The sequence below is a fragment of the Callithrix jacchus genome, chromosome 8 (assembly GCF_049354715.1).
Source record: "Callithrix jacchus isolate 240 chromosome 8, calJac240_pri, whole genome shotgun sequence".
NCBI classification, from domain to species: Eukaryota; Metazoa; Chordata; class Mammalia; order Primates; family Cebidae; genus Callithrix; species Callithrix jacchus.
In genome coordinates this window covers 138,462,549-138,480,199 of record NC_133509.1, presented here as the reverse complement: position 1 = coordinate 138,480,199, position 17,651 = coordinate 138,462,549, and the positions used below count along the sequence as shown (strand labels likewise).

General features: G+C 45.5%; 1 protein-coding gene across 50 annotated transcripts in view; it reads right to left on the bottom strand.

Moving 5' to 3' along the window:
* Positions 1-17,651, bottom strand: part of KLC1 (kinesin light chain 1) — a 67,856-nt gene that overhangs the window by 26,182 nt on the left and 24,023 nt on the right. For all 50 annotated transcript variants that reach the window (XR_013521614.1, XR_013521615.1, XM_009006607.5 and 47 more), the window contains 9 exons: positions 15,391-15,621; positions 11,322-11,400; positions 10,415-10,640; positions 5,380-5,467; positions 4,704-4,805; positions 2,865-3,038; positions 2,627-2,726; positions 837-886; positions 677-744 (listed from right to left, as the gene is read on the bottom strand). Coding sequence is in view for 48 of the 50 variants with exons in the window: in XM_009006607.5 (XP_009004855.1) it covers positions 677-744; positions 837-886; positions 2,627-2,726; positions 2,865-3,038; positions 4,704-4,805; positions 5,380-5,467; positions 10,415-10,640; positions 11,322-11,400; positions 15,391-15,621 (1,118 nt within the window). In the remaining 2 variants the exon portion in view is untranslated. The remainder of the gene's footprint in view (positions 1-676; positions 745-836; positions 887-2,626; positions 2,727-2,864; positions 3,039-4,703; positions 4,806-5,379; positions 5,468-10,414; positions 10,641-11,321; positions 11,401-15,390; positions 15,622-17,651) is intronic.

Genomic DNA, 17,651 nt, shown 5'->3' with positions numbered 1-17,651 from the left:
TGGAAGGACTATTGTTTTTGTGAAGTGTAGGTATGTATTAGTTGTTTCATAAATGTTAGTTTCCCTACTTGGGAAGACCGGGGTTGGGCAATAGTGGTGAATAAAGAATTGTTCTAAAAAAAAAAATTAAGGGCCAGGCGTGGTGGCTCATGCCTATAATCCCGACACTTTGGGAGGCCAAGGCGGGTGGATCACCTGAGGTCGGAAGTTCACAACCAGCCTGACCAACATGGAGAAACCCCGTCTCCTCTAGTAAAAATACAAAATTTGCCGGGCATGCTGGCACATGCCTGTAATCCCAGCTACTCAGGAGGCTGAGGCAGGAGAATCGCTTGAACCCGGGAGGCAGAGGTTGCAGTGAGCTGAGATTGTACCATTGCACTCGCAGCCTGGGCAACAAGAGCGAAACACCTTCTCAAAAATAAACAAAAAAATAAAATAAAAGTAATGCAAACTGCAATTACCTTTGCACCAACCTAATATGACGGTGGGTTTTATACATGTGAATGATCTCATTTGCAAAGTTAGTGGGGTTTTTTAAATTGTAATTTGGGGAAAACATGGGACTGTGCACGTAAGCAGCACTATACGTCAGTCATTTACAAGCTGCCCTTCAGAACACAATTATCTCCCCCTGCTTTTCGGTTCCTCCAGCCAAGCGCGATTCCAGACATACCTATCAACTTTGCAGGCTTTGTACCAGCCGCCATACTCTCCAAAAGATGTCCCATCCTTTTGCTTTCCCTAAATTATAACAAATAATTTCAAATGAATAATTATCTTGAATGCAGTATACACAATTTACAAAAAAAAGTCTCAAAATAATAAATTCTTACTTTGCATTCTTCTCTTTCTTCAGCATGCATCCAAATGGGTTTATTTTCATCTAGGGAAGAAAACACAGCATTCAGGTTGAGCATCCCTTATCAAAAAGTCCAAAATCTGAAATGCTCCAATGAGCATTTCCTCTGAGTGTCAAGTCAGCACTTGAAAAGTTTCAAATTTTGGAGCATTGTGGATAAGGGATAGTCAACCCGTATTATAAATGAAGGACAACAGAGCCTGCTAAGTAGAATAGAAGTCATTAAGCCTCCGTGATTTATTTATTTATTATGAAATGGAGTCTCACTCTGTCGCCCAAGCTGGAGTGCAGTGGCACAATCTCTGCTTACTGCAACCTCTGCCTCACAGGTTCAAGCAATTCTCCTGCTTCAGCCTCCCAAGTAGCTGGTATTACAGGCATGCACCACCATGCCCAGGTAATTTTTATAATTTTTTTTATTGTGGTAACAGGGTTCCACCATGTTGGCCAGGCTGGTCTCGAGCTCCTGACCTCAAGTGATCCACCTGCCTCAGCATCCCAAAGTGCTGGGATTACAGGTGTGAGCCACTGCACCTGGCTTGTTTTTTATATGATCCTTGTTAGATACTACTTCTTACAGCGTGGACAGATCAGGTTCATACTGAAGGAGAAAGTCTATGGAAGACAGAACTGGACACCAAGCAACAAGTAAGACACAGAGCAGAATCGATGTTCTGAGACAGGTGAGCAACTGTCAAGACACCCCAACAAATGCTAGGGCCCTATAATGAAACTTCTAAAATGCTCGCTGCTCAAATAGCACAGGGAGTATTCGGAATGTGAGCACTAAACAAAAGCATTAAACAACAGTCTAAGAAAAAGTAATAAGATGTTGGCAGCAAGAGGAGAAAAGACACAAATCAAGGCCAAGTGGGGTGGCTCATGCCTGTAATCCCAGCACTTTGGGAGGCCAAGACGGGCGGATCACCTGAGGTCAGGAGTTCGAGACCAGCCTGGTCAACATGGCAAAACCCCATCTCTACTAAATACACAAAAATTAGCTGGGTATGATGGCACATGCCTGTAATCCCCAGCTATTCTGGAGGCTGAGGCAGAAGAATCACCTGAACCCGGGAGGCAGAGGTTGCAGTGAGCTTCGATCGCGCCATTGCACTCCAGCCTGGAAGACAGAGTGAAACTCCATCTCAAATAAAAAAAAAAGAAACAACAAAAAAAAACCATACAAATCCATATTCATTTTAAGTCATCTTAACGTCTCAGAACACTAACAGATACTACTCATCCAAGTTTCTAGACAACCAACAGACCCATGCCATGGAGGAGAAAGCCATATTAAAAATAATGTTCACAAAAACTATTTTTCTGACTGAAAGGTTCTCACACTGAAACTGTAAGTAAGCAGTATACATGGAGATATGGGCAGTACGGTTTGAGATCTATAAACGAAAGGCACAGAGGAAAAGGAAGACATTAAAAATGGGAGGCGATGGATTTGGGTGATTCTCATGTCTCATTTCTGCGTGCATTTGGTGGGTTTCTAATGAGGACGTGCTACGGGCTCTGGGCACTGCAATCCCAGTCTAACTGCTTCTCAGAGACGGGACCTGACACAAGTCACAGTCTGTGGTGTCCTTACTTCTGAAATGGGACGTTTGACCCGCTGCACAGGACTGCTATGAGAGTTAAGTGAAGTCACACATTCCAACTATAGCTTAGTTACACACACAGTCAAGTGCTCAATCAACAATATTATTACCAGTCATCACAGGATTAAATGCACTTGCAACGGAGTATATTTCTTACCATCTACAGAACCAAACTCCCGTTCATGTGCACGAGTGAGAATTTCTTTGTACAGTGTTTCTGCCTGCTTGAACTTTCCTTGCTTCAGATAGCAGGATGCCTTAAAATAAAATAAAATATTTAGTATCTTTTGGAGGTAAACAAAGCGTACATTTTAGTCTCCAGTTAAATGATAAAGTACTTGGACTTGTAAGAAAGCACTCCTGGCCCCTCCCTAGTGCTGTGCCAGGCAACACACCAGGTTATTTTTCGTCTTGGCCACGTTGGGGTCGTCCGGCCCCAGTTTCGTCTGGTAGATCTCCAGGGCTCTTTGGTAATAGTACTCGACCTCTTCATACTTGCCCTGGTTCTGGCACAGTAAGGCCAAGTTATTCAACTGCTTGGCAACGTCGGGGTGGTCCTTCCCCAAAACCTGGGAATAAAAACCGCGTATCAGAAACGCTCATTCTGCTGCCATCCAGTCATCCATTCCCCACCCTCCCATCACATTAGGGTCCTCCTCAACATAAACACCACTGTGCTACACTTTCACACTTAAATCTTTCACTGCCTCCCACGCCATGTAGGAATAAAATAACCAGAATTTATCGAATTCTTACTCATGAGGGGAGGGAAGGAACTGTGCTAATTTTCTTTAGCTGCACTAAGTGGTTTAATTCTTACAGTAATCCTTCATGGTAGGTACAAACTATTATTGGGCACATTTTGAAGAGAAGGAAAATGGGCTTTGTAAAGGCTCTGTGAGTTTCACTGCCAGGTTCTGGAAGAGCCCACAGCTGTTCCAGTTGCTCAGGATACTCTTCTTCTAGCCTCCCCATTAGCAATGACTTATCCTTCAGGGTTCTCTTCAGTCCCCCTCAAAAGGGACTTCCCTATACCAAATTAAGGGAGACCTCACTCCACCACACCTGGTGAACTCACAGGCACATCACCTGATTGTTCGTTCGTTCTTTCCTTTTAAGAATCACTAAAGTACCTTGAATATTCTTGACTAAAATGTAAGCCTCAAGAGTGCAAATTATTTGTCTCTCTTTACCAATGTAATCTCAGCATCTAGAAAGGGGCCTGGCACACAGACGGATGAACACTGACCTCCTCTGTCAGTACCTTGAACAAGTGATGAGTTCTCTCCGCTCTGCGCCTTTACACATGTGGTCCTCAGGGAGGCACTCTCTACTCCTTTCTGCATTCCCTACCTCTCCCTGCCTAGAACACTTTCAACAATTATTCCAGAGTTCCAATACTGACCTTCTCTAAGTAACCATTCCCAACACCCACTGGCTCTGGACCTGGAGGAGCCCCCACTTCATATCCTCCCAGAGCTCTCTATTCTAGAGGCTGATGCACCATCTGCAATCCTCACATCTGCCCAGTGGACTGTGTCCTAGTGGGAGGGACTATATCTCTTATCTGCAAATCACCAGCTGTAAACGGGGCTCTAAATGAATGAAAGGGTAAAATATATTAATGAATTTGGCAGATATCTTATATAGCTCCTAATCCTTAATTTGATACTTCTATGCTCTCCCTGACTTTGACTCCAGCCTAACCCAAGTTTGACCATTCTATTTCAGAAATATCAAGCAGATTGACAGCATGATAAAATATTACCTGTATAATTTGATATGGAGCCCCTTTTCATTTTCTCTCCCCCAGTTCCTTGCCATGTGGCTCAAAATTAACTGATAAGAATCACCGATAAATAATCACAAAAAATACCAGGTTAATATACTGTTTGTGTGGCTGGGTGCAGGGGCTCACACCTGTAATCCCAGCACTCTAGCACTCTGCAAGGCCAAGCAGCAGATGACAAGGTCAAGAGATCGAGACCAGCCTGACCAACATGGTGAAACCCTGTCTCTACTAAAAATACAAAAATTAGCTGGGTGTGGTGGCACATGCCTGTAGTCCCGGCTACTCAGGAGGCTGAGGCAGGAGAATCACTTGAACCCGGAGATGGAGGGTGCAGTCACCTGAGATCACACCACTGCACTCCAGCAGCCTGGCAACAGAGCGAGACATTGTCTCAAAAAGAAAAAAAAAACTCAAAGAACAAAACTGCCCCCTTCTTTTGTACCTTTTCTCGGATTTCCAGAGCTCTTTTACACAATGGCTCTGCTTCTTTGTACTTCCCTCTTTTACCATAAAGGACTGCAAGGTTATTCAAAGTCGCTGCCACCTGCCGACGCAGAGAAAACCACTAAGAATGGTAAACGATAACCAAACAGAGCACATTTATACACCGCATATTCATTCACACTCAATCTATACAGTAAAGCATTCTTAGTTGGATAAAAGAATATGACTTCAGTGAAAAGGAAAAGCAGAATTCACTAGAGTATAAATTATACAAAGAAACCCTGCAGAAAACTAACATCAACATAACACTGACTTCTTAAAACTTTCCCTGGAAGCCACAAAGCCAACTAAAACAGATCCATAGGCAAATCTGACCAGATTTTAATTAAAAGACAATATCATTGTTCAGAAAAAAATTTCTAGAAGGACATGCAATTTGATTTACAATCAAAAAATATAGTTGGTGATCCATTTGAGGTGGGGGTCATAAGCCAATCAGGTGTGCTCTGGCTTGCCACTGGCACTGAGTAAGTGAAGACCTCCTACCTGCACCATCTAGGGAAAAGGCAGCGCTTACACTTTCCCTGTTGAGTTTAATAGTAAAATGAGTTGGATAAAAGAAATATATGGGAAAAATAAAACGTAAAAAGAAGGAAAGAACTGGGTATACGAACCGCAGGATGGTCTTTGCCCAGGGTTTTCTCACGGATAGCCAAGGCGTCATTCAGCAGGTTAGCTGCGTCTTTGTATTTATTCTGATCCCTAAATGGAAAAACAAACATCAAATGTTTTAGGTGTTTCAGATGTAGATCACTATGGCTTTTTCAATGTATTTTCCACTACAGAAATAAAGTAAAGCTTAAACTATTTCAGAAAAAAACCACAAACTTACGTGTGGATAAAAAAGACTGGAAGGAAATCCATAATAAATGGACTGGCAAGGTGAGCTCTGGAATCAGACCTGACTAGCTTCTGAACTTGACCTTCCCATCTAGGCCACTGGGAAAATAATGTCCCCACAGCACCACAGTGTTGCTGTGCCTATGCCAGCTGGCCAGCATAGCATAAGTGCAACAATTCAGAACAATGGACCAAGCTCGCACTTGCTATCAGACAGAATTAATTCTAGTGTCTGAGCCTGTGCTCTGCCAGTTAATGGCTACATGGCTTTGGGTGCATTAAGTGACCTCACACAGTCCCAGCCTTCCCATCTACAAAGCAAGTACACGATCTACTGCATGGTCCTGCTGTAAGAAGATGACATGGTACATGTATATTTAAAAAGCCTTTTAAAAACAGTGAACAAAAGCAAATATATTGTAGTGTCTAAATTTGGAACCCAATCTGCCACCATTTTCCTGAGTATGGAGGAATGAAGCGTCTTTCTTGATTGGGGTAAAACAAACACCCCAGAACCAGAAACTCTCAGTTTAAGTGTGCTACTCACTACTGATGGGGCTGAAAACAAGTATTTGCTTTTGGGACTTAGCACACATCTTTCTCAATTGAGTAGTAATAACTGCTGGGCAAGGCTTTGTCCTAGAGAACATGAGAAAGGCTGATAAGGCTTCCAGAATCTCTGAAGCACACTAATTTTGGCCAAGTATCAATCTACTGTTGTTTCTTCTTTCATCCTATTACATCCTACTGTAAGCTGCCTCAAACGTTTTGTGAAAGTCAGCAAATAGAAAATAGAGTTCCAAAAAGTAGCTGAGATCAACTGAGATCAGGAGTTCAAGACCAGCCTGATCAACACGGTAAAACCCTGTCTCAACTAAAAATACAAAACCAGGTACAGTGGTTCACGCCTATAATCCCACCACTTTGGGAGGCCAAGGTGGGTGTACTGCCTGAGCTCAGGAGTTCAAGACCAGCCTGGGAAACACAGTGAAAATCTGCCTCTACTAAAATACAAAAAATTAGCTGGGCATGGTGGCATGCACCTATAGTCCCAGCTACTCGGGAGGCTGAGGCAGGAAAACTGCTTCAACCCAGGAGGTAGAGGTTGCAGTGAGCTGAGATCACACCACAGCACTCCCACCTGGGAGACAGAACAAGACTCTTCTCAAAAAAAAAAAAAAAAAAAAAAGTAGTAAATGTGATTTGAAAATAAACTACCTAAAGCATCATGAGAATTAAATGAGGTGGGACACAGAGGCTCATGCCTGTAATCCCAGTACTTTACGAGGCCAGAGCAGGTGGATCAACTGAGATCAGGAGTTCAAGACCAGCCTGATCAACATGGTAAAACCCTGTCTCAACTAAAAATACAAAAATTAGCTAGATGTGGTGGTGGGTGCCTATAATTCCAGCGATTTGGGAGGCTGAGGCAGGAGAATCACTTGAACCCGGGAAGCAGAGGTTGCAATGAGCCCAGATGGTGCCATTGCACTCCAGCCTAGGCAACAGAGCAAGACTCTGTCTCAAAAAAAAACAATTAAATGAGATGAGGTATACCAAGCAACTTCTGTAAACTATGACATATTATAAAATGCCTGGGACTATCAATTAGCAATGGTTCTCAGGTGTGGTCCCAAACCAACAGCAGTCACCTCAACTGGAACTTATTAGAAACCCAGACCTACCCCAGCCCTGTTGAACCAGGAACTCTGGTATGGGACCAGCACACTGTGATTTGTTAAATCAAATAGGCTTAAGAAGCCCACCAAGAACTCAAATTCAAAACAAAAACAAAAATAGAACACTAAAGCATTAATATCCTAACAGAAAAATGTGCAAGATAACAGAAAATTCACAGACGGATACGAATGACTAAAACTACATAATCAAAGAAATACGAATTAAAACACAACGCATACTCTATCTCCACCAACAAAACAGAGCCCCCCACCTCCAGGGGGAAGCCCGTATAGCAGGAGCATGGGAAGCCCGTATAGCAGGAGCATGGGAAGCCCGTATAGCAGGAGCATGGGAAGCCCGTATAGCAGGAGCATGGGAAGGCACAGCCTTTCTGAGTGGCAGCTTGGCAGCGGGTGCCAAGGACAATAAAATGTTTATACTCTAACCTGTCTTAGGAGTTTATCGTAAAAAAGGAAATACATGGCTGGGCACAGTGGCTCACACCTGTAATCCCAACACTCTGATCACCTCAGGTCAGGAGTTTGAGACCAGCCTGGCCAACATGAAACACTATCTCTACTCAAAAATACAAAAAAATAGTGGGACGTGGTAGCAGGCACCTGTAATCCCAGCAACTCGGGAGGCTGAGGCAGGAGAACTGCTTGAACCCAGGAGGCTGAGGCTGCAGTGAGCCAAAATCACTCCACTGCACTCTAGCCTAGTCGACAAGACCAAAATTCCATCCCAAAAAAAAAAAAAAAAAAAGAAAGAAAGAAAGAAATCCAGGCCAGGCGTGATAGCTCAACCTATACTCCCAGCACTTTGGGAAGCCAACGTGAAGACCATTTGGAGCCCAGGATTTTGAGACCAACCTGGGCAACATGATGAGACCCCATCTCTACAATAAATAAATCCAAAATCTTGTAAAGATCAGTATTATATTAAAGGCAAGAAAAAAAAGCTTAAAACTCTGTGTCCTTTAATACAAGAATGATGAAATGACAAGCTGGAAGGTAGAATACTAAATATGAATACATATGTAGCTACTAATTTTTTTCCAAACATGTACATGGGTCAACTCACACACGATAATGCTAGGGGAAAACACAAGATTGATGGAGGCCACAGCATCCCCGGCACCCAGCAGTCATGTGTGTGCCCATGCACACTGTGCACAACAAAAGCCTAGTTATGCTACTTAACCCATTTATATTAATAATCTCTAGTGCTGGCCAGAAACTTTCATGTGTTGTTAACAGGCATATAAGTTTAAAACAAAACAAAACAAAAAAACCTTGCCAAGCACAGAGGTTCACACCTGTAATCCCAGCACTTTGGGGTGCCGAACTGAGCAGATCACTTGAGCCCAGGAGTTCAAGATCAGCCTGGGCAATGTGGCAAAACGCCAAAATATACAAAATTTAGCTGGGCGTGGTGGCGCATGCCTGTGATCCCAGCTACTCAGGAGGCTGAGGCAAAAGGATGGCTTGACACCAGGAGTCAGAGGTTGCAATGCTCCATGATCGCATCACTGAGCAAGACCCTGTCTCAAAAAAAAACACCTTTTTGGAATGAAATGTCTCAGTCTATTAAGAGCTATATGCGGCCGGGCGCAGTGGCTCATGCCTGTAATCCCAGCACTCTGGGAGGCCAAGGCGGGTGGATCATGAGATCAAGAGATGGAGAGCATCCTGGTCAACATGGTGAAACCCCGTCTCTACTAAAAATACAAAACTTAGCTGGGCATGGTGGTGTGCGCCTATAGTCCCAGCTACTCGGGAGGCTGAGGCAGGAGAACTGCCAGCTACTCAGCAGGCAGAGGTTGAGGTGAGCCGAGATCGCGCCATTGCACTCCAGTCTGGGTAAGAGAGCTATATGCAAATACCTGTGACTAAGAAATTCCTACAGTGAAAATATGCAAACAACTGCTAGTCACCATGGCTCATGCCTGTAATCCCAGCACTCTGGGAGGCCGAGGCAGTCGGATCACTTGAGGTCAGGAGTTCCAGACAGCCCGGCCAACATGGCAAAACCCTGTCTGTACTAAAAATGCAAAAGTTACTTGGGCATGGTGGTGCACACCTGTAATGCCACCTACTCAGGAGGCTGAAGCAGAAGAATTGCTTGAACCCAGGAGGCAGAGGTTACAGTGAGTCATGATTGCCCCACTGCACTCCAGCCTGGGTGACAGAGCCAGACTCTGTCTCAAAAAAAAAAGAAAATATGCAAACAATCTCAACATCCACCAACAGGAAAACAGTCAAAAACTGTCTAGAATGTCCACAGAACAACCCTGATGCACAGTCATGGGGGTGACCAAGCTGCTGACAAACTACAGAGCCAAAGGGCTTCATTTTAAATAGTGTTGTTGAAACAGGGCTCACTTTCTTTTTCGTGTGTTTTCTTCTTACCAACTTTCAAAACTCCTTTTTAAAGAACTCACTTATGCATATGGATGACTGTATTAATGCATTTCTCTTCTAGTGTCATTGGGCCCTGTACTCTCCTCTTCCTCCACACGTACTCGACCTGGCTGAGGTTCCCATTGCCACACCCCCACAACCTCAATCCTGTCCCAACAGGACCCCCTGCCTCTGGCTCCAGCCCCAGCCCCAACTGCATCCTAGGCACTCAGCCAAAGGAACTCTTCTACCACACAACACAGAGCCCACCACTCCCCTGGGCAGCCTTCAGCAGGGGTGAAAGGGTTGGGGAGCACACGAGGGGCAAAGGGCAAGTTGAATCCTGGATTCCAGAAGGAGATACAGTGCGCCAGGCCTCAGAAGGAGGAAGGACACTGCCAGGCCAAGTGGGAAGGCTATTTAGACAAAAGAAGCCGCCTACAAGGGTCTTCAGGAAGAGGTCCAAACAGCTTTGCTTGGCCAGAGTGAGGAGTACACCGTGGGCTGTCCTAAGGGCTGAACTGAGTGCTCACCGGCAGCATCTGTTCTGATTTGGTGATACCCTTCCACAGAGCTTGCTAAATATTTTTAATTTAACCCGTTTAAAGAGAAGTAGGTATGGTTAAAAAGTAGTTTATATAGATACATAAAAATATACTTTAAGGTGCAAGATGGTTAAAAACATTGTCTCCAGGTAAAATTCAGTAGATAAACAAAAGTGACTAGCCTGTACACCAAGGCCAGGATGTTGAGCATGGTGGCCACGTCGGGGTGGTCATGTCCTGAAGTCTTCTCCAGGTCCTCCAGGGCCTGCTTGCAGAGGGGCACAGCTACCTCGTAGCGCCCCTGAGAGGCATACTGGATCACCAGGTTGTGGAGCGTACGCAGCCGTGCAGGAATCTCGTAGCCGCCCTGCTGGGCAGCCGCGGCTGCACTGCTGTGCTGCTGCTGGACTGCACCGAGAAAGTTCATTTCAGATGAGTTTTTAAAGAACATTAAGCAGATGAGTCAGTTTCTTTAAAATAGTCTTTACTAGGTTTGGTTCAAGTTAGCACTCGGCCCCCAGTGTTACTTAAATCTTTTCCTAGTACTGCCTGGGCAGGCAGGTTAACAGTAGTGCCTGTGGTGTCTGGGATGGCACCATGGCCACTCGGTGCCATGAGACTTATCTTGGCGCCATGAAACAAGCAGAACAAGTAATTCTGATTTCTTTACCCCATAAGAGCCTGCAGATCATGCCTGAACTGCACATGCATGTTGCTGTATGCTAGGGTCTTGCTCTAACATATTCCTGTATTCCAACACACAACACAGATTATTTCGGAAAACAAAAGGCAACCCTGCTGTGGGGTGCTTCCTCCAGGCAGGCTACACACACTAAGGCTCCCAGTGATTGCTATGACCGTGTTCGCGGGGAAGACACCTCTCTCCTGGACTCGGTAACATGCCCACATCACCCATCACTCACTCCAGTGATTGCTATGACCGTGTTCTGGGGGAAGACACCTCTCTCCTGGACTCTGTAACATGCCCACATCACCCATCACTCACTCCAGTGATTGCTATGACCGTGTTCTGGGGGAAAACACCTCTCTCCTGGACTCAGTAACATGCCCACATCACCCATCACTCACTTCCTTGCCCTGGGTCGTCTTCATCATTGGGGAAAAGGTCATCCAGAGGCTCTTTGGTAGAATCAGTGTCTTTGTCCTCCTATAAAACAGACCCAGGACAACGCTTCATCTTACAACTACTATACATCCTGTCCTGAAAATCTTTAATATTAAATACATTTTAATAAGGAATCTTACAAAAAGATATCAAGTTTTAACATCAAATGTAGGAGCACCCACAATTTGGTTTATCCATCATTTAACAGGAGTAATGAAAAGCTTGATAGACTAGAACACAAACACCTAAAGGCAGACCACAGTTTGACGAATATGGGCCATAGCTGCATTTCTATGCCTCAGATCCTTCTCCTGTGCTCTGAGGGAGGTCTAAGAGAGCTGGGAAACCCTGACTCAAAATAAAACCTTACTTGGGAACCAAATATGTAGAAACAGATTAAAACTGTGCATCTCTGATCCCCAGAGAAGTGGAGGGGTTAGATTCCTCACCACTACAATCGGCTCCGGAGCAGGATCCCTGGGAGCAGTTTGAAACCTCACAGCTTAAAGGCCTGTGCCCATGTTTCCCCACATATTGCTGATTAGTCAAAGAAATAAGATCAGAAACTACATAATGGAAAAGACAGGTTAACAGCCTGAACAGTAAGAAATTAGCTTCACCTTGGGGCAGATGAATGCCGTTTGGCTCCAGAAGGGAAAATGTGATAAAGACACATTGCTTTTAGAATATTCCTGTCTGGGATGCATAATCCAAGAATTAGACGAACCCCAAGTGAGGAATGATGGACGAAGTAACTGGCCTGCATTCTTCAAAGACACCAATGTCATGAAAGACAACCACAGATGGAGGCCCCGTTCCATGTCAAAGGCTACGCCAGAGATGTGACAGCCGCATGCAGGATGTGACCCTGAACTGCCCCTGGGACAGTGAAACAATGCTATGAAGGGCGCCATGGGGGCAATTAACAAAAGGGGAGTATGAGCTGCAAAGAAGAGGCTATGCTGGGTCTGTGTGCAACTTCCTGAGTGCCCCTGGCTCCGGACTGCCACAGGGGAACCCCTCACCCTAAGGAAAGATGCCCAGAGCAGCAGTAAGCATCCGTGGCACATGCTATGCCACTATGTGAACAGGATTCGGAAGAAACAGGCACTCATAAGTACTCCTGAAAAGGCAAGGAGAATCAAGTCATTGGATGCCGTCTCCAAATTTAACATTTTTTCAAAATAATAAATTTTAAAATTCTCCAATTCTATGAAACCAGCTTTCTTCTTAACATTGTCCAATGTGCCAAGTCAATCACTGCTGCACTGACATCTGCAGGTACTTACATTTCCACAGCACTCTACGGCAGCACATCTTTTATTTATTTGTTTGTTCACTTATTTTTTTTTTTTTTTTTTTTGAGGCAGGGTCTCCCTTAGTCACCCAGGCTGGAATGCAGTGGCATGACCTTGGCTCACTGCAACCTCTGCGTCCCAGGTTCAAATGATTTTCATGCCTCAACTTCCCAAGTAGCCGTGACCACAGGTGTGTGCCACCATGCCCAGCCAATTTTTTTGTATTTTTTAGTAGAGATGGGGCTTTGCCATGTTGGCCAGGCTAGCCTTGAACTCCTGACTTCAGGTGATCCACCCACCTCGGCCTCCCAAAATGCTGGGATTAAAGGCATGAGCCACAGCATCTGACCTGGCCTTAATTTTTTTTTTTTGAGAGAGAGCTTCACTCTGTCACCTAGACTGGAGTGCAGTGGCACGATCTCGCCTCACTGCAACCTCCATCTCCCAGGTTCAAGTGATTCTCCTGCCTCGGAGCCTCCTGAATAGCTGGAATTACAGGCATGTGCCACTGCGCCTGGCTAATTTTTGTATTTTCAGTAGAGATAGGGTTTCACTATATTAGCCAGGCTGTCCTCAAACTCCTGACCTCAGGTGATCTGCCTCCCTAAGGGTTGGGATTATAGACATGAGCCACTGTGCCCAGCCACATCTTTTAAATCAAAACATTTAGTTGGCCCCTGACCTAGAGGAGATGTGAGGGAGGAATATGGTAAGCCTCCCGAAGTGCTGTCAACTTCCTGTTAGAGCCCTCATCCCAAGGTGATGGTATTGACAGACGGAACCTTTGGGAGCTGATAAGGGTAAGGAGTTCACAGGGTGGGGCCCTCGATGGGATTACAGCCCTTAAGAGATGCCAGAGAGCTTACTCCTTCTCTCTCTGTACCATGAGAGCACAAAGAGACGGTGGCAATCTGCAAGCCAGAAGAAGGCCCTCACCAGAAGTGGATCTTGCTGGAACCCTGATACTGAACTTCCAGAACAGAGACAAAATAAATGTTAAGCCACCCAGCCTGCGGTATTTGTCACAGCAGGCCAAGCAGATGATGACAGCGGGAAGTGTAGGTTTGCCAGTGCTATAGGATGGGGATTCGAACCAGAGACGCAAATGTGGACCTCTCTGACATTCTGGTTACGTCCATGAACATGTCTGGCACCATATAAGTATTTAAAAAACGTTAGTTCCAAATGTATGTGGAACAGGGGAGTAGGTCCTAGCATAGAAAAGAGATATCAGCGGAAGGCCTGGTGACATCCAAACCAAGTCTGTGTTTTAATTAACAGTAAAATATTGATGTTCAGGCCAGGCACGGTGTCTCACACCTGTAATCGCAGCACTTGGGGAGGCCAAGGCAGGCAGATCACCTGAGGTCAGATCAAGACCATCCTGGCTAATGCAGTGAAACCTGTCTCTACAAAAAGTACAAAATTAACCGGGCGTCGTGGTGGGCACCTACAGTTCCAGCTACTTGGGAGGCTGAGGCAGGAGAATCACTTGAACCTGGGAGGAAGAGGTTGTAGTGAGACAAAATCCCACCACTGCACTCCAGCCTAAGTGACAGAGCAAGACTGTGTCCCAGAAAAAAAGAAGTTGGCCAGGCAAGGTGGCTCATGCCTATAATCACAGCACTTTGGGAGGCCGAGGCAGGCAGATCACAAGGTCAAGATGGAGACCATCCTGGCCAACATGGTGAAACCTTGTCTCTACTAAACATGCAAAAATTACCTGGGTGTGGTGGCACACACCTGTAGTCCCAGCTACTTGAGAGGCTGAGGCAGCATAATTGCTTAAACCTGGGAGGCAGAGGTTACAGTAAGCCAAAATCCAGACACTGCAATCCAGTCTGGTGACAGAGTGAAACTCTGTTTCAAAAAAAGTTAACTGAATCAGAAACAAAGGCTGAATGAAAAGTAACTCAGACTAGGAAAAACATCCAAATAGTGTCAGCAGAGACAGAAGAAGGCTGGGCACAGTCGCTCCCACATGGAATCCCAGCACTTTGGGAGGCTGAGGTGGGTGGATCACTTGAAGCCAAGAGTTCAAGACCAGCCTGGCCAAAACAATGAAACCCCATCTCTACTTAAAAAAAAAGCCCACACAACTTAGTTGGGCGTGGTGTCATGCACCTGTAATCCCAGCTACTTGGGAGGCTGAGGCAAGAGAACTGCATGAACCTGGGAGGTGGAGGTTGCAGTGAGCTGAGATCAACTACTGCATTCCAGCCTGAGTGACAGAGCACGACTCCATCTTAAAAAAAAAAAAAAGAAAGAAAAAGAAGAAAACCAAGTTCCTTCCTTCCATTGCAGATACAGGAAGATAAGCTGGCAAGGGAGGCCAAGGGGAGGATGAGAGAGGTGGCAAGAGAGCCAGGTGGTGTCCGGGGGCCAGGGAAGTTTCAAAGAGAATGGCAATGCTAAGAGCACCATAAGGGCAGAGAGCTTGCCCAGAGTCCAGATTCAGACGGTGGATTGGACCACTGCTAGACCAGCAGCTGATGGCATGAAAGCCAAGCTGCAGAGGGCAAGGAAGCTCAGAGTCGAAGCTGGGGCAGAGCTCGGGGCAGACCTTGTCGAAGGTAATGGCATCTCTCTGGACTGTGGTTTGTATTTACAAAGCATTTTTGCCTGTTCTGGTCAATGTTCTACTCTGAAAAGAATACGGCAAACGGAACCTCTATGACTTGTCCTGGGACTCGATTTTAAACGTCAGCACCACATTTGCTACAGAGCCACTCACAGATGGGGAAATGTCATCATCGTATTTTTTTAGCTGATTCATAAACTCCAGATGCTTCTTCTCCTCCTCCAGTTGAGCCACAGACTGCTCACTCTTCTGCAGTTTCTGCTGCGTGTTGGCCAGCTCATCCCGCAGCCACTGATTCTCCTGGCACAGACGACGAACCTGTGCACGCAGTTTCTGTTTCTCAGACTCCACAGCATTCAGGTGATTCGACAAAGCCATCATAACCTGAACAGACAGAAACACATGCAGCACTGTGGTACGCTGTCCAGCAAGAGTCCCTCCCACTTGTGCGAGCATTCTGTGGCTGCAGCTCTAGCTTGCTCTCGCAGATATTTTCTCCAAAGTACATGTAAGTACAATCTACCGTTTATTTCTCTTTTCCCATTCAGCTATAGACTACGTAACAGGGTATGATAAAGAATACCACACGTCTGAATGCCTACCAAAAACCCGACTTTTTTAAGAGCATGTCAAATGGACCAGCAATGAAAACAAAGGTACCCTTCTGATGAAACTGTATTATTTTACTTTCTATCAAGACAGCCTCAACATAAGTTTTTATAGACCTGACCTTGTACACACACATGCATGTATGCACTGAGTGCAGGTTGGTAACGGGCTGGAGGTGGGGGTCAGAGAACGGTCCACATACAAATCTTCCTCAATGTTCCAAGGTGAGAGAAGACGTTTCTGTAGCTACCAAGAGTAAGAATGCACTGGTGCACTCATAAGCTTATGCATATGTCATAAAATCCAGGGGCCACTCCAGGCCTCTGGCTGTAGGGTCCTCACTAGTTTCTGAAACAGACCAGCATGAGGCCGTGGCAAGTTCCTAGAACATAAGAGCTGGGAGGAGCTGGCTGGCTGCAATCTGTTCTCTCTTTGGATCACACATCTGCCCTTCCCTCTCATGATACAGTAACCACATTATTACTCTCCTACGTTTAAAACCTGAAATCCCAGAAGATGGGACTTTTCTTCCTTCTTTTTTTAAACCTATTATCTGTGACACCTAAAAAGCAAATTTAAATTCATGTCACCTGTTTTGATAACAGAACTTGAGAAATAATAGGTTCACAATATCCAAACAAAACTACAGTTCAGGAACTCAAGTCTGTAACATGGTTAGAATGAAGTCTCTAAAATCAGGGTTGGGCGGTCACTTCCTCTATGAAAACAGAAACTGCTGACCAGCAGTCCCTCTCTTCTGCCATTCACTCACTAAACCAGAGAAAGCTAATAAGGAAAGAAGCCAAGCTTCCGTATATTTAATTTCACCTAAGATACGCTGGCAGAGCCGGAACTTATCAGGAGAGAGAATTTAAAACCTAGATGTTTCCAGTGTTTTCACCTCCATGTCAAGCATGATATCGTAGAAACAAAGTTTAGTGGGCTGGGCATGGTGGCTCACACCTGTAATCCCAGCACTTTGGGAGACAGACCAGGGCGGATCACTTGAGGTCAGGTGTTCCGACCAGTCTGGCAAACAGAGTGAAACTCCGTCTCCACTAAAAATACAAAAATTAGCTGGGTGTGGTGACACATGCCTATACTCCCAGCGACTCAGGGAGGCTGAGGCAGGAGAATTACATAAACCCGGGAGATGAAGGTTGCAGTGAGCTGAGGAAAGTCATGCCACTGCACTCCAGCCTGGGCAACAGAGCGAGACTCTGTCTCAAAAAAACAAAGGTTAGTCAAAGACATGAAACAATCTGGCCCTGGGACTGCAGAGACCATCACCCACTGGCCAGTGTCCATTCTCCCTTTCTTCCTTAGGCTTCAGACCTGCCAGTGTTTAAGTGGGAAGACAATATTCCCATCTCTCACTCACCCAGGTACAGCCATTGGGTTTTGGCCAATGAAACGTAAGCTCTGCTGTACACAGTATCAAGGAAGAAGGCGCATCCTTCCATTCCTTCCCCTGTGCTAGAAGAAAGCCATGAGGCTGCCACTGGAGCTCACTCCCAGTTCCCAAGAAGGCTGCCACGGTGTAGTGTGGCAGATGTTAGGAGCCTGAGTAGCCCTGATGACTGTGCAGCTACAGAACCTGTCCAGGATAGTATACCTCGGTATCTGCTTGACAACCATCTTGTGGTTTAAGCCAGTTTTTGTTTTTTGATACTGGCAATTAAGTCAAATCCTGAATGATACACAGCAGTATCCAATATTTTGGCTCTGCTTGTAAAAATTCAGGTAGGCCGTAAGGGTAGGAGTTTGAGACCAGCCTGGCCAACATGGTGAAACCCTGTTTCTAC